A 15,000-nucleotide genomic window follows, 5' to 3' on the forward strand; every position below is an offset into this window, starting at 1 on the left:
TCTCTCTCTCTCTCTCTCTCTCTCTCTCTCTCTCTCTCATATATAAGCCACATTATTGATCCGACCTCTAACCCACTAGCACTAACCTTACTGGAAGATTTGGTGAGCAATGACAAGATCCTGAGCCACACACACAGACACACACAGACACACACACGTATGTAGACATGTGTCTCCACCAAGCAGGCGCGTCGTCTGGACCCTGTCTTCTTCAAAGTGCACGTATGCACACAGGAAGTGCAGTAAACGCGAGCTCGGGTTTCGTTCCGTCTGAGTGCCGCTCACGCAGGTAATGTACATCAGCTATACGTCTGGGATCCACGCGAACGTCTGGGAAAATGTCTGGGGACGCGAGTCCTTATAGGAGTCCTTACAGGATCCTTAATCTCATTTCGAAGAGCTCAGATTCGCAGCAGACCTGTGCGCCGACGTCTCGAATGGGACCTTCGTATGAATAATAAACGCGATTATACGACAGCGGCTCGAAAATCTTTACCCATAATGCACCATTCTGCTTCCTGCTTCCAGGCACGTCTCCTCAAATTTACACCCAGAACCTATTCCACATGTGCACTAGAACTGCAGATTCGGCTTTCAAACCTACAGGGCCTTTCTGAAGGCATGGTGTGTGTGTGTGTGTGTGTGTGTGTGTGTGTGTGTGTGTGTGTGTGTGTGTGTGTGTGTGTGTGTGTGTGTGTGTGTGTGTGAAGTGCACATAGAGCTTGTTGCTCATTCTGTTTGATGGGCCGCGCCTGTAAGGTCTAAGAGAAGATCATCCCCAATGAACCTGGTAAATATCTCATGGCCGAAGGTTTTGGTACGGCTGAATCTTAATGGGACTGAGAGAAAGAGAGGAAGAGAATCATACACACATCAGTCTGCTGTGTGTGTGTGTGTGTGTGTGTGTGTGTGTGTGTGTGTGTGTGTGTGTGTGTGTGCTTTATTCTCTGTTCTATTTGTGTGTTCTCATACATGAACAACAGAACAGTATTTATTATTCAAGACTTGTGATGTCATAACTCACACTAGCCAGGGGCCATGTATAAAAATAAATAGTACTTTTTATCCATTTTTAGTTACACTCGCACTCAAGCTACATTGTGTCCAGCTTACGAAGAAACCTTAAAGCATTAAACCCCTGTGTCCTGAAGATGCCGGAAATCCTTCAGCTTTACCTCTGATTCTTACCAAACCCTGACACCGGAGACTCCCTCCATTAACATTAAATGTACGTCTCTCTCTCACTCTCTCTCTCTCTCTCTCATTCTCTCTCTATCTCTCTCTCTCTTTCTCTCTCTCTCTCTCATTCTCTCTCTATCTCTCTTTCTCTCTCTCTCTCTCTCTCATTCTCTCTCTCCCTCCCTTATTCTCTCTCTCTCTCTCTCTCTCTCTCTCTCTCTCTCTCTCTCTCTCTCTCTCTCTCTCTCTCTCTCTTTCTCTCTCCTCTGATTGGACACTGTCCGGCCCAATCATAACATTTATCCCAATAATCATCAGTCTTTCTGTAACTGTGTGTGTGTGTGTGTGTGTGTGTGTGTGTGTGTGTGTGTGTGTGTGTGTGTGTGTGTGTGTGTGTGAATTAAGAAACAGCAATTTATATTGAAGGAATCCAATCAGCATGTAATGCCTCGTATCCACACACACACACACACACAAACGCACGCACACACACACACACACACACACACACCCACCTGACCTTCATGCCCCCACCCCACCCACACCCCCCTCCTTCCACTTAATTTCCCGCCATTTTCTGTCCTTTATGCACCGTATCTGCCGTGTCACCACGCTCTCTCCTTAGACTGCGTCGTCTCCCTCTCTCTTTCTCTCTCTTTTTCTCTCTCCCTCTTTATCTCTCGCTCCGAATGCACTGAAAAACTCCTGTTTGCTGACAGCTTAAAGCTTAATTGACTGGAAGCCAAATAGAGCGTGTTGGCTATTCAGCAGCGCGGCCTATTGATAAAGCCGCGTGTAAAAAGGGAGTGGAGAAAGAGCGTGGACGGAGTGGTGTGTGTGTGTGTGTGTGTGACTCGGAGAATGGACAGAGTAGCAGAGCAGGAGGGGGGTCTGGTATTGAGGAAGAGGCAGAGAGGCAGAGAGAGACGCAGTCAAAAACGCTTTGTGGACTCTTTTATCACGGAGCCGAGGCCGAGGTCTCAGCGGACTCACACTCCATACCGGCCAGCTGTTGCTCTATTCAATTGCCACACACACACACACACTGGCGAGAAAAGAATCAAGCAGCCCTCACAGCGATTACACACTCCCTACATGCATGCCACACTTCAAATAATACAGCTGTGTGTCTTTCAAAAGAGAAGTGTGTGTGTGTGTGTGTGTGTGTGTGTGTGTGTGTGTGTGAGTGCTTTCCTACTGCTTCTTTCTCCTCCTTTCGCAGCACGAGAAAGTACAGAGCCTCAATAAACCTTTTCTTCCCTCTCTTTGTCCCTTTCCTTCTCTCATTCCACTCGTTCTCCCTGAATCAGACAAATCACCTACTCCCTCTTCTTCTCCTTCTCCTCTCCTACTCCCTTTCCTTTCCTTCTTCTACTACTTCTTACTCTCATTTTCCTTTTTCTTTTTACCTTCCCCTTCTTCTATTTCCTCTCTCCTTCTTTCTCTGCTTCCCTGTTGTTCCTTTTTTTCTTTCCTTCTTCTTTTTCTTATCTCCTTTTTCAACTCTCATCATTTGTTCTCTCCTCTCCTTTTGTCTCTTTTCTTCTTCTCCTTTTCCTTCATCTTCTCCTTCTCGTCTCCTTTACTTCTCCTGTTATTCTCCTCTCCTCTCTTTTATTCTTTTTTTCCCTGTTCTTTGTTTTAGTGACGTTCAGCCTAAACTCATCCATTCATCCATCCATTTACCGCCTTCTCTCCTCTCCCCTCTATCCATCTATTCAACCTTGTATCCATCTGGTCAGTCACCTTATCCTTCCATCCATCCTTTTGTCTGCATCCATCCATCATGGTTTTATGCTATTTATCCGCTTACTCTTTCATTCATTCATGTGTTCATCACCATCCATCCGTCTGTCCTTCCATTCATCAGTATGTATTCATCCTTTCACCTTTCATACATTCACTCACCCATTCATTCATTTAACCATCCATCAGTCCATCCATCCTTTTTTTTTTTTTTTTTATTATTCCATCTATCATTTATCTCCTGCTGAGTTTAGTAGTTTTTCTTCTTTGTGTGTGTGTGTGTGTGCGTGTGCGTGTGTGTGTGTTTATTAGCTGCTCACCGAGTTCAATAAAAATTGTGTAAAAAATTTTTTAGTCCTCCTCTTACTCTCCCACAACACACACACACACACACACACACACACACACACACACACACACACACACACACACACGCACATCTGATACACTTTGGCTCACACTCTTGACATCATGCGCCATGACATCAATATCGCAGAAAAACATTTTAATATTCCCTAAGAACCTGCTTCTGTACTTTATTGCACTCGGGTCCCTGCACTTTATTTTGTGTAATGTGTGTTTTATTGAAATATAAATATTTGTGTCTATCAAGGCTTTCGCTCGAGCGCAATATCTCTCACGCTTCATATCTCAACACAAAATACCCCCTTTTCTAGAAAGTGTCTAGACCGTGTTCTTGAATTCTCAGATTGTAATAAAACATTCAAAAACTTTTAGAATGATTATATAGGATTCTGGAAAGTTTGGGTTGTTCTAGAACAGCCACAAAGTTCTTGTGTGTTCACCCTGTTGTACAATTATATATAGTGTTCTGGAATGGTTCTTCTGTTGTAAAATGTGCTGTGACAAGAACAGTGTATTCAGCATTCTAGATTGTCCAGACTATGTGATAGACGTTTCAGGTGGTTCTAGAACAGTTATCGGGTTTTAGAATGTGACGTTCTGGAGCGTATTTAGCGTTCTAGATTGTCCAGACTGGCTAGAAAATTCTAGAATGTTCTTCTTGTTACAGAAGGTCCATAGTGCGATAGATTGTTCGTTTTCTTGTAGACAGTTCATGTTCTAGAGCGTTCTTTCTTTTTAATTTGAATGATAATGGAGTTCGGGGATGTGGGGTTGTTCTAGAACACCTACATATATAACAGAATAGTGATCTACAATCTTCAGATTGTTATAAAAGAGTTTCTAATGTTTTCCAGGTTACAAAAGTTCTGTAGTGTACTAGAATGTTTAGATTGTTCTAGAAATTTCCACAGATTATACAATTTATGTGGAGTTCTGGAGTGTATTTAGCATTCTAGATTGTTCAGATTCTAATAGAGATTTTTTTTGTATCTTTTTCCAGGTTGTAAAAGGTCCATAGTGCAATAGAATATTCAGGTTCTTGTAGAATGGTCATGTTCGGGTCATCTGTTCCTTTATTGTATAGTATTCAGGGAAGTTTGGGTTGTTCTAAAATGTCTATAGTTGTGAGAGCATGTTCAGGTTGATCTAGAACATTCACCAGGTTCTGAAGAGTTCTGGAGTGCTTGAATTTTCTATTCTGGGAAGGTCAGGTTGGTCTAGAACACTCTGAGAGTTCTAGAATGTTTACCCTGTTGTGATGTTCATAGTGTGATAGAAGGTTCAGTAAAATTTTCACAAGGTTTTAATATGTTGAGTTCTGGTGTGTATTTGTCGTTCTAGGATGTTCAGATTATCGTTGAAGGTCCTTCAGGTTCTAGAATGTTTAAAGGGTTCTAGAATTAATTGTTAGATTTATTTGGGGGTGGAGCTTCATGAGCGATGTCAGTGTTTGCCTGTTGCACGGGGTTCAGGTACATATAGGGTGTCTTTTATTCTCTCTCTCTCACTTTTTCTCTTTTTCTCTCACTCTCTCTTTATCTCTTTTTCTCTCTTTCTCTTTCTAAAGAGAGGGAGAGGAGAAAGTTTGGATCTTGAGATATGTGTGTGTGTGTGTGTGTGTGTGTGTGTGTGTGTGTGTGTGTGTGTGTGTGTGTGTGTGTGTGTGTGTGCGCCCACGCATGTACATGTTAAAATTAGAACGGGCCAATCTGAAATGAAGCGAACCCAGTTAACCTTCAGCAGAAGGACAGAACCTAAGCGTCCCCTCGCTTTTTGCCCCTTTCTCACAAATTGCGTTTGCAATTATCGTCCGTCTGACGTCTCGTAAATGAATTCCGCACGAGCACTCGACCTCTTTTGTCTTAGCGTTTCATCAGGGGGAACCTTTCCTTGTCCTTCCCAAACTCCTCTGGACAACTGGTTTTCCTTTTTTTTTCTCTCCCGTCAACACAAATAACAAAAAAAAAAAAAAACAACCCTGCATTTATTTCCCTGCCATGAGAATCCTCAGATATCGTACTGCAGGCAGGATCGATCGTTTCCCACAATCCCCCGCTATCAAATTTTACCTGCCTGCATATCGGTGATCAATGGCGGCCAGGCAGCCTGAGAGCGCAAAGCATCGTGGGAACGCTGGGGGGCAGGGAAAAGAGAAGGGGGTAGTTGTTCTTGACATGGCTTGGCCTGATAATCCACATGCTGCCCACTGTGTTCTCGAATGTTCCTCTGGCTTTTAGATCATTTTATTTTGCAGAGTTCCAGATAGAATCTATTGAATGGATCTAAAAAATACTTTCTACACATGTATTCTGCTTCAGAAGTCTGGAGAATGCTGGCAGGTTAACGTTTAACAATGTGCATATAGTCCTGGAACGTTTACCTCGGTGTAAAGAGCATCATATAATGTTCACCAGGTTCTAGAATGTCTGTGGTGTGCTGGAGTGTATTTGACATTCTAGATTGTATGGAAAATTCTTTAATATTTTAAAGTACAGGAGTGAACTTTGTAATTACACACGATGTAAACAGTTTGTAATAATGAGGTAATATAATAGTGGTGGTACTGAAGACATGGATGTGCGAGTGTGTGTTGAGTCCGGCTTGTACAGTTCAGTTACACAGTTTGTGTGTGTGTTTGAGTTTCAGTTCAGTTCTGTGTTGAGAAACCTGTTGGCTCAAGGGAGGAAACTGTTCCACACAATGTTTAGGTTGTTCTAGAATGTGCACTGGGTTTAGAATGTATGTGGAGTTCTAGAATATGTGTAAGCTTGTAAAAGGTCTGTAGAGCGATAGACTCTTCAGGTTCTTTGTAGATTGTTAATGTTGTTCTAGAACGTTCACTAAGTTGTAGAATATGGGGTTTATTTAGGACGTTCAAAATGATATAGAAGGTCCTCCTGGTTCAAGACGTTTTCTATAATAAATTCCAGCACTAAGAGGAGCTCCAGTGTGTCTTTATATTCTCTCTCTCTCTCTCTCTCTCTCTCTCTCTCTCTCTCTCTCTCTCTATCTCTCTCTCTCTCACACATCCTCTCCATCTCTCTCTCTCTCTCTCTCTCTCTCTCTCTCTCTCTCTCTCTCTCTCTCTCTCTCTCTCTCGCTCTCTCTCTCTCTCTCTCTCTCTTACACATCCTCTCCATCTCTCTCTCTCTCTCCCCCTCTCTCTCACACATCCTCTCCATCTCTCTCTCTCTCTCTCTCTCGCTCTCTCTCTCTCTCTCTCTCTCTCTCACACACACATCCTCTCCATCTCTCTCTCTCTCTCCCCCTCTCTCTCACACATCCTCTCCATCTCTCTCTCTCTCTCTCTCTCTCTCTCTCTCTCTCTCTCTCTCTCTCTCTTTCTCTCTCTTTCTTTCGCTCTCTCTCTCTCCCCATCTTTCTCTCTCTCTCTCTTTCTCTCCATCTTTCTCTCCCTTTCTCCATCTCTTTTTCTATCTTTTTTCTCGTTTTCCAATAGCAGCAGCTCCTGAAGCATTTTATTTCTTTACCCATCGTTCATTATTGATCAGAAAAATATCCTAATTATAATAAACTAATAATTTTTACTTTTACGCATAATGTCTTTTAACTTCCTCATTACAATCCAGAGCTCTGATCATCATCGTGTGTGTGTGTGTGTGTGTGTGTGTGTGTGTGTGTGTGTGTGTGTGTGTGTTTGAGAGCGACTCTGATGGCTTGATGCAGTTTTCAAGGCGCGTTTAATTAATGCTGTCCCCCGCTTGATAATTTTATTTCCGTCAGAGCGCAGCTTGCCGAGTTCCGTCTCTTTTTTTTTTTTTTTTTTTTTTTTTTTTTTTTTTAAAGATTAATCAAGTTGTTGTTTTTTTTGTTTTTTTTGTTTTTTTTTTAAGGCTAACGGGCCGTCGTCCAGCCGTTTTAGTTTATTATGTTTGAAAGCAGGGAGCAGCAAATAGGATTTAGATACAATGTCGTTAAAATAGATCTTGGCCATATCAAAGGTGGAGGATCGATGGCGTTCAAAAATCAATGGTTTGCACAGACCGTGCCGCTACGCAGCCGCGTGCGGAGCAGGCGGAGACAAGAAACTGAAAAATACCTCGCCGTCTCCGAGCGCATGTGATCCATCAGTGTCCTGTTAGTTTTCCATTAACCCTTAAATCCACTGAAGACATCAACTTTCTACCAAATCCTCCATCTATAACGTCATCTTATGCGCCATGACTTTGAACGACTGGCCCAAAATATTCCAGATCAGAAAATTTATATATATGTGACCAAATGTTTGTGGACATCTGACCATCAAAACCCGTATATACTCCTTTTTGAACATCTGATTCCACATTGAGTCTTCATTTGCGGTTCTAATAAGCTCCACACATCTGAAAAGATGTTCCACTACTTTTTGTGGAGGTTTGTGAAGATTAATTTATCCACGAGGGTTTTAGTAAAGTCAGGTCCTGATGTAGGTGAGCTGAGGAGGCCTGGGGGTGCAGTCAACATTCACATTCATCAGGTTCAATAGAGCTCTACTGTATAGCAGTACATCAACTTCAACCCATGTAAAGCAGATCTTCATGGAGCTGGTTTTGTGCACAGAAATATCATGTGTAATATATATGATATATAAAACATTAAAACATTTTTAATGTCTGTCTGCCTGTCTGCCTGTCTGCCTGTCTGTCTGTCTGCCTGTCTGTCTGTCTGCCTGCTTCTTTGTCTATCCGTATGTTTGTTAACACAGCAAGACGGTTGTGTGTGCCTTTTTAACTTTTGACTTGGAAGTTGTGTTCCCTTTTTATCAATCATCTGTGTGTGTGTGTGTGTGTGTGTGTGTGTGTGTGTGTGTGTGTGTGTGTGCATGCATTATGTCTCATGTGGACGGTGGTTAACCAGAGCTCAATCAGCTATTGACCTCAGCTATAGGAAGGAGGCGCTCGGACTAACCGGCTTATACTGAGAATAGTCGTGTGTGTGTGTGTGTGTGTGTGTGTGTGTGTGTGTGTGTGTGTGTGTGTGTGTGTGTGTGTGTGTGTGTGTGTGAGAAGGACGAGATAAATTCGCAGTGTTTGTCTTTATCGGCAGCGCAGTCAGATTGCCATCACAATTAAAGGCGCTTTAACACTGCAGATCTCTCCAGTGTCCTCACACAGTGTGTGTGTGTGTGTGTGTGTGTGTGTGTGTGTGTGTGTGTGTGTGTGTGTGTCTCAAACAGATAAAATGCAGTCGCTCACCCTCTTAGAGATGCTCTGGCCCAATAGGTCAGAGGTCGCACAAGAGCCAATCAGAGGCGATTGTGGGACTTGGGTTGGAATTAAATCAGGCTGGAGGCCGTGTCTTCGCTGCACACGCTCGAGTATTAGAGCGAGGGAATCGCGTTAAATCCCTCCTGCACCGAGAAAACGGAACGGAAATAACACGATTAGTTTCAATCGATGGGTTCGAAGAATCGAGTTTCAAATCAAAGCAGTTTTAAATTAAGAATTAAATTAAGTTAAATCAAGAATTTTTGGTTCTTTAGCAGTAAATTGGTTTGAACCCAGTCATTGGTGTTGCACAAGTCTGCCACTCTCAGTGTCGGTCTCAGGCCCGGATAAATGTGGAGGGTTGTGTTATGAAGGACATCCAGCGTAAAACATGTGCCAAATCAAATATGCAGATCACAAATTAGAAAATCAGACCGGATCGGTCGAGGCCCGGGTTACCAACGATCAGCACAGGTATCGTTAACCAACAGGGTACCGGTGGAAATTGGGCTACTGTTGGCCGAAGGAGGAGAAGGAGAGGAGGAAGACGTCTACAGAGACGGCAGGGAAAGGAGAAGTGTAGGAGAGTGGAGGTTTGGGTTGGTACTTTAAATGTTGGTACTATGACGGGTAAAGGGAGAGAGGGAGCTGATATAATGGAGAGGAGAAAGGTAGAGATGTTGTGTGTTCAGGAGACCAAGTGGAAAGGGAGTAAGGCCAGGAACATTGGAGGTGTTTAAACTGTTCTATCATGGAGAAATGGTGTAGGAGTGATTCTGAAGGAAGAGTACAGTAAGAGTGTAGTGGAGGTGAAGAGAGTTTTTGATGAATGTGAAGCTGGAAGTTGGAGGGGTGATGATAAATGTCATCAGTGCCTATGCTCCACAAGTGGGTTGTGAGATGGAGGAGAAGGAAAAATTCTGTTTTATGTAGGAGATGGAACCTGAAGGAGATTGGAGACTGTAAGGTGTTGGCAGGGGACAGTGTAGCTAGACAGCATCGGATGGTGGTCTGTAGGATGGTTTTGGAGGTGAAGAAGAACAGGAGAGTGAAGACTGAAAGAAGGAAGACTGTAGTGTGAGATTCAGGGAAGAGGTCAGACAGGACATGTATGAGGACAGTGTGACAGCAGTGAAGTGTGCAGTAGGAACGACGGATGATCCGCTGTGGCGACCCCTAATGGGAGCAGCCGAAAGAAGAAGAAGGAGCAGTAAATTGGTTTAAAAGCTTGAAACTCATTTCTGATCTTTGTTCCTTAACTGAAAATTGTGTGTGTGTGTGTGTGTGTGTGTGTGTGTGTGTGTGTGTGTGTGTGTGTGTGTGTGTGTGAAATACATCTCTGCTCTGGTTTTACATCGGATTGAAGAGATCGACTTACACTAGCCTCCGCTAATAAAGATTTTTGATTAGCGAGACGGATCTCCGTTTGTCGTCTGAGATGATGATTTTATTATTACAAATAGAACGATCAAAACTGAACGTCTGGTTTTATCCGGCGCAACCACGGACCTGCAAACTGTGTGAGCTCGTGACTTTGTTCCAAAATCCAGCAGGTGCAATTCTGAAGCTCGTGGCCAGAAAAGTGTATCAAGGTTCTCTGTATTGTGTGGGCGGAGCTTAAAGGTTGATTGTATTTACTGATGCACCAAATCTGAAATCAGCACCAAAATCTGCCATGATGCGCACATCCGGCAATTAAAACCGTCCGTGTGGAAACATAGCACAAGTTCAGTTTGGTGTCCTGATCAGTTTTTTTTTATTTAAAACACCATCATTACTTTTAAAACATTTACAAAAATATTGTCTTCATGCTCGATGTTGAGTTTGATTTCACTTATAAAGTGTAAAGCATCAATACTTGTCCATGTTGATTAGAGAATTAAAAACTTGAAAAGTGTTGAGTGTAATTTAGAATCGCTTAAAATGTGTGATTAATTGCGATTAATCACAAGTTAACTCATGACAAACATGCAATTAATCGCGATCAAATATTTTAATCGATTGACAGCCCTAATATATATATATACATTGAAGATTGTTGAATAAAATTTGTAAAAGATATTTCGAATATTTAATACACTCACACAAAAACACACAGTTTGCTTGATTGTACACATTGTGGCTCAGCTTTAAAATTTCCACCACAATTTTCTTTTTTATGAACACCTCTCTCTCTTTTTTCATTCCTCTTTTTCCATCATTTCTCTTAATTGTCCTCATGGTTTTCACACACACACACACACACACACACACACACACACACACACACAGTGCTGATGTTAGTAGAACCTGATTGGTGGTCAGTTGGTGATCAGGTGACCAAGCCAAGCGGTCAGCGCTTACACTGAAGCCCAGCCAAGTCATAGCCTTTGTTCAATGACCACACACACACACACACACACACACACACACACACACGCTGCACACTAGCTGCGGTGTACATGTGTGCATTCAGTCAAGGAGTGAGTGCAGAGGTTAATACGTGTGCTGTTCTGCAGCGTGGTGTCTTTGTACAAGCGTGTGTGTTAGCGCGTGTCTAATTGAGGCGTGTGTGTGTGTGTCTGTGTGTGTGTGTGTGTGTGTGTGTGTGTGTGTGTGTGTGTGTGTGTGTGTGTGTGTGTGAATTGCAGAGGGGTGGAGTTGTGAGTGTGTGAGGCTATAAACCCCCCCCCACACACATTTCCGAAAGCGTAACCCCCTCTGGTGCTGTTGTTGTGGGCAGGCTGTAGCAGGGGTGGTGTGTGTGTGTGCGTGTGTGTGCGCGCACTCCATTAAGCAAGCCGACCCTGACCGTGACCTCGGCTTCACAATACACACACATGCTCACACACGCGCTCTGCTACACAATAATGCACACACAAGCTATGGGCCTCTCATAAACAATACACACATTCAGGCTCTCTATACAATTAAGCGAACACACACGCGTGCCCAGGGTCTTTTACAGCATACACACACACCCCCGCATGCACACACGCGTGCCCAGGGTCTTTTCCAGCATGCACACACACACACACACGCACACCCGTGCACACACCCACGTGCCCACGGTCTTTTACAGCATGCGCACACACACACACACACACACACATGTATGATATAGTCACAAATACAGGCACACACACACACAGGTGCGCAGGGTCTTTACAACTCTCTCGCACAAACAAACACACACACACACACACACACACACAACAATATACACATTAATTTTTACAATCATATCTAGTTCACACACACAATTTGCACACAAACATTTTAAAACCATGGTTATAAGTTTTATCTGTTTATTGTTATGTCTGATAATCCAGGTTCTCAGTAGTCCAGGTCCTCAGTAGTCCAGGTCTTCATTATCTGTCTCATGTCCCTCTGTTGCCTCCGTCTCATCCACACTTTCCTTCCCTGCTGCAGTGTGTGGTGTTTCCGAGCAGGATGTTGTGTTTGGTTTGTGTTGATGATGCTGGTTTTCTTTTCCGTGTAGCTTCATCTCTCTCATGTGTTTGTGTCCTGCAGGATGTCTGAGTAATCTTCCTCCCAGCGCCAAGAAGATCTCCAACTCGTATGAGGAACGCAGGAAGCAGGCGACCGCCATCGTGCTGCTCGGCGTGATCGGGGCGGAGTTCGGGGCAGAGATCGAACCCCCCAGACTCCCGTCTCGCCCCAGGACCAGCGGCCAGGCGCCCGAGGGCTTCGGCCTCAGCACTGTGGGATCCAACTACTCGCTTGCACGCCATACCTGTGAGAAACACACACACACACACACACACACACACACACACACACACACACTCAATCTCTCTCTCACACACACACACACACACACACACACACACACACACCAGAATGGACAGCTTGTGTGCCAGTTGCCCTGTTGTTTATGTTGTGTGATGGACCAACTGCTGAATAATCACACTTTTCCTCAATTAATTTCTCCTTCTCACACCTCCATCCATCTCTATATATCTCCATCCATCTTCATCATCTCTATCCATCTTTATCATCTTTATCAACTTTAATCCACTGCTATTCACTTCCAACCATCTGCATCCATCTCCATCCACTTCTATATCTTTATATTTTCACGTCTACTTATGGAGCAGATTCCCCGCCTCCCACACCGGATACCCCGGCCTAATACACCCCCCACCCCACCCCACCCAGTGCCCCCTGAGCCGCAGAACCTCAGCTAATTATCCAAACAGCAAATAGAATTTAGCACGACCCAGTACTGGAGGCAGGCCAGAGACAGTCCTGGCCCTGTTCCCTCTGAGAGGACATCTTGGTTTAAGCGTCGACCCGACGTCGATGAAGAAATGAATATTGACAAACCATCGTCCGGGCTAACGAGCTGTTCGTTAAGGCAATAAACATGTCACGATTTAGGTGAGGTGCTGAGGAGATAATTAGAGGATGGAAAGGGAAGAAAAGAGGAATAAAATTAGGAACGGAGGAGAAGAGTGTAACTGCTGTCCTTTTAAAGTCCACGTTGCCGACCATGATACGCACACGTCTCATCCCTTTCTCCATCCTTCTAATCCCTGTGGATGGAGTGATGAGGTAGGGAACGTTCGGAAATAAGAGCATTTGATAGAGGCTGTTCAGAAGTCTGCACCTTTCCCTCAGAGCAGTTCTCTTCTTCCTTTCTTCTCTCTCTCTTTCATGGTCAAATCAAAAGCGAAGGCCAAATCAATATGAGTGGACAGAGAGAAAGATGGATGGATGGAGAAGGTGCAGGAGGTATAAGAATGGAAACGCAGGTGAGGCTTCAGGTCTTTAAGACTGCTTTTGAAGAGCAACACCGATCGATCAGATGCTAATTTATCTTCACCCGCTAGAAAGTTGGATAGGAAGTTGCAGCGTTCTGGAGAAAACCAGGGTCGAGTTCTTCGTAACCACGGTGTCATGAGCGCAAATTTCACGCTGATATGTTCAGAGCCGCAAAACCTTGTTTCCTTTTTTGTTTTTTTGGGCGGAGACCATGATCCTGAGCAGGTGAGGGGTAAGGGTCTTGCGTGGGGTATTTAAGTGAGGCTGGGATTTAACCTTTCGATCAGAAGTCCAACATCTTAACCACTGAGCTCTTCACTCACGATTCCCAGTGGCATGACAGAAGAGCGTTGGCTCTGATCATCAGGAGATCAGATTCTGGAACAAAAGACAATATACACTCACAAAAACAGTGTGTGGCTTTTCCACCCTGATGTGCTTCTTCTCCAAACTGCTACCACAAAGTTTTATAGGTGGTCTTTGGGTGTTGTAACATGAAAACATCCTGTTCCAGCATGACAATGCTCCTGTACACAAAGCCAGCTCCACTCTGGAGACCACTCTGGGTGAGGATGGTTCCACAAAGCCAGCTCCACTCTGGAGACCACTCTGGGTGAGGATGGTTCCACATCAACAGCCTAAAGATCCATGAAGTTCTTAAAGAAGATGGAGTTGGACTGTAATTTATATCAACAGTCTGCTAAAGTGGTTCAACTGGAACGTTCAACAAGAAGCACTTAGGAAACTTATCTTCAGGTGTCCACCATTTTTTGGATTATCTGGAGTATCTCAGGTTACTTGTGTAAAATATGGAGGAAAATAAAAAACGAGTTCAGGTTTTGTTTCCGTCCTCACCTCGTGCCACGCCCAATTCTTTTCTCTTTCTTTTTCTCAGGAGAAGACAGGCTTTAAAAACACTTCAGTTCACTAGCGATTATACTGTAGCCACACACACACACACACCCACACACCCACACACCCACACACACACACACACACACACACACACACACACACACACACACACACACACACACACACACATATCTGAGGAGAGCCTTGGACTGTCCCTTGGCCACCAACAATAAAAAAATACTATTAAAAAAAAGACAGGTTTCTCAATCACTAAATTATTCAGCACTGCCTGAGGTAGGCTGTGTGTGTGTGTGTGTGTGTGTGTGTGTGTGTGTGTGTGTGTGTGTGTGTGTGTGTGTGTGTGTGTAAAACACAGCAAAAAAGAAGTTCTGTGTTTTTTAATGTGCTCCACAGGCTATACTACAAGGTGATACTGTATGCCATGAAGTGTGTGTGTGTGTGTGTGTGTGTGGGTGTGGGTGTGGGTGTGGGTGTGTGTGTGTGAAGAAAGTCCCTTTATGGACTGTGTCTCCAGAGGACCACAGTATAGCAATAGCAGCTCTTGAACGATTTTGTGTGTGTGTGTGTGTGTGTGTGTGTGTGTGTGTGTGTGTGTGTGTGTGTGTGTGTGTGTGTGTAAACTTTACATTTAGAAATAAGCAGAGCTTAAAGGCGTGACGGGGGCAGTTACACACAAACAATAGTGACGCAGAGCATCAGCCTTGAAAAATGAAAGAGTCTTCTGTATGGACTAGAAAAGAGAGAGAGAGAGAGAGAGAGAGAGAGAGAGAGAGAGAGAGAGAGAGTGTGTGTGTGTGTGTGTGTGTGTGTGTGTGTGTGTGTTTTGAGCTCAGGTGTTGCTCTTAGCTGACCTTGTCAC

The 15,000-nt window shown here is 43.9% G+C and overlaps 1 protein-coding gene across 8 annotated transcripts in view; it reads left to right on the top strand.

Annotated features, from left to right (window-relative positions):
• Positions 1 to 15,000, top strand: part of wdr7 (WD repeat domain 7) — a 99,427-nt gene that overhangs the window by 64,871 nt on the left and 19,556 nt on the right. For all 8 annotated transcript variants that reach the window (XM_083563656.1, XM_083563650.1, XM_083563652.1 and 5 more), the window contains one exon: positions 12,012 to 12,236. In XM_083563656.1, the coding sequence (XP_083419782.1) occupies positions 12,012 to 12,236 (225 nt within the window). The remainder of the gene's footprint in view (positions 1 to 12,011; positions 12,237 to 15,000) is intronic.

Source organism: Silurus aristotelis, assembly GCF_946808225.1.
Source record: "Silurus aristotelis genome assembly, chromosome: 16".
In the NCBI taxonomy this organism is placed as follows: Eukaryota; Metazoa; Chordata; class Actinopteri; order Siluriformes; family Siluridae; genus Silurus; species Silurus aristotelis.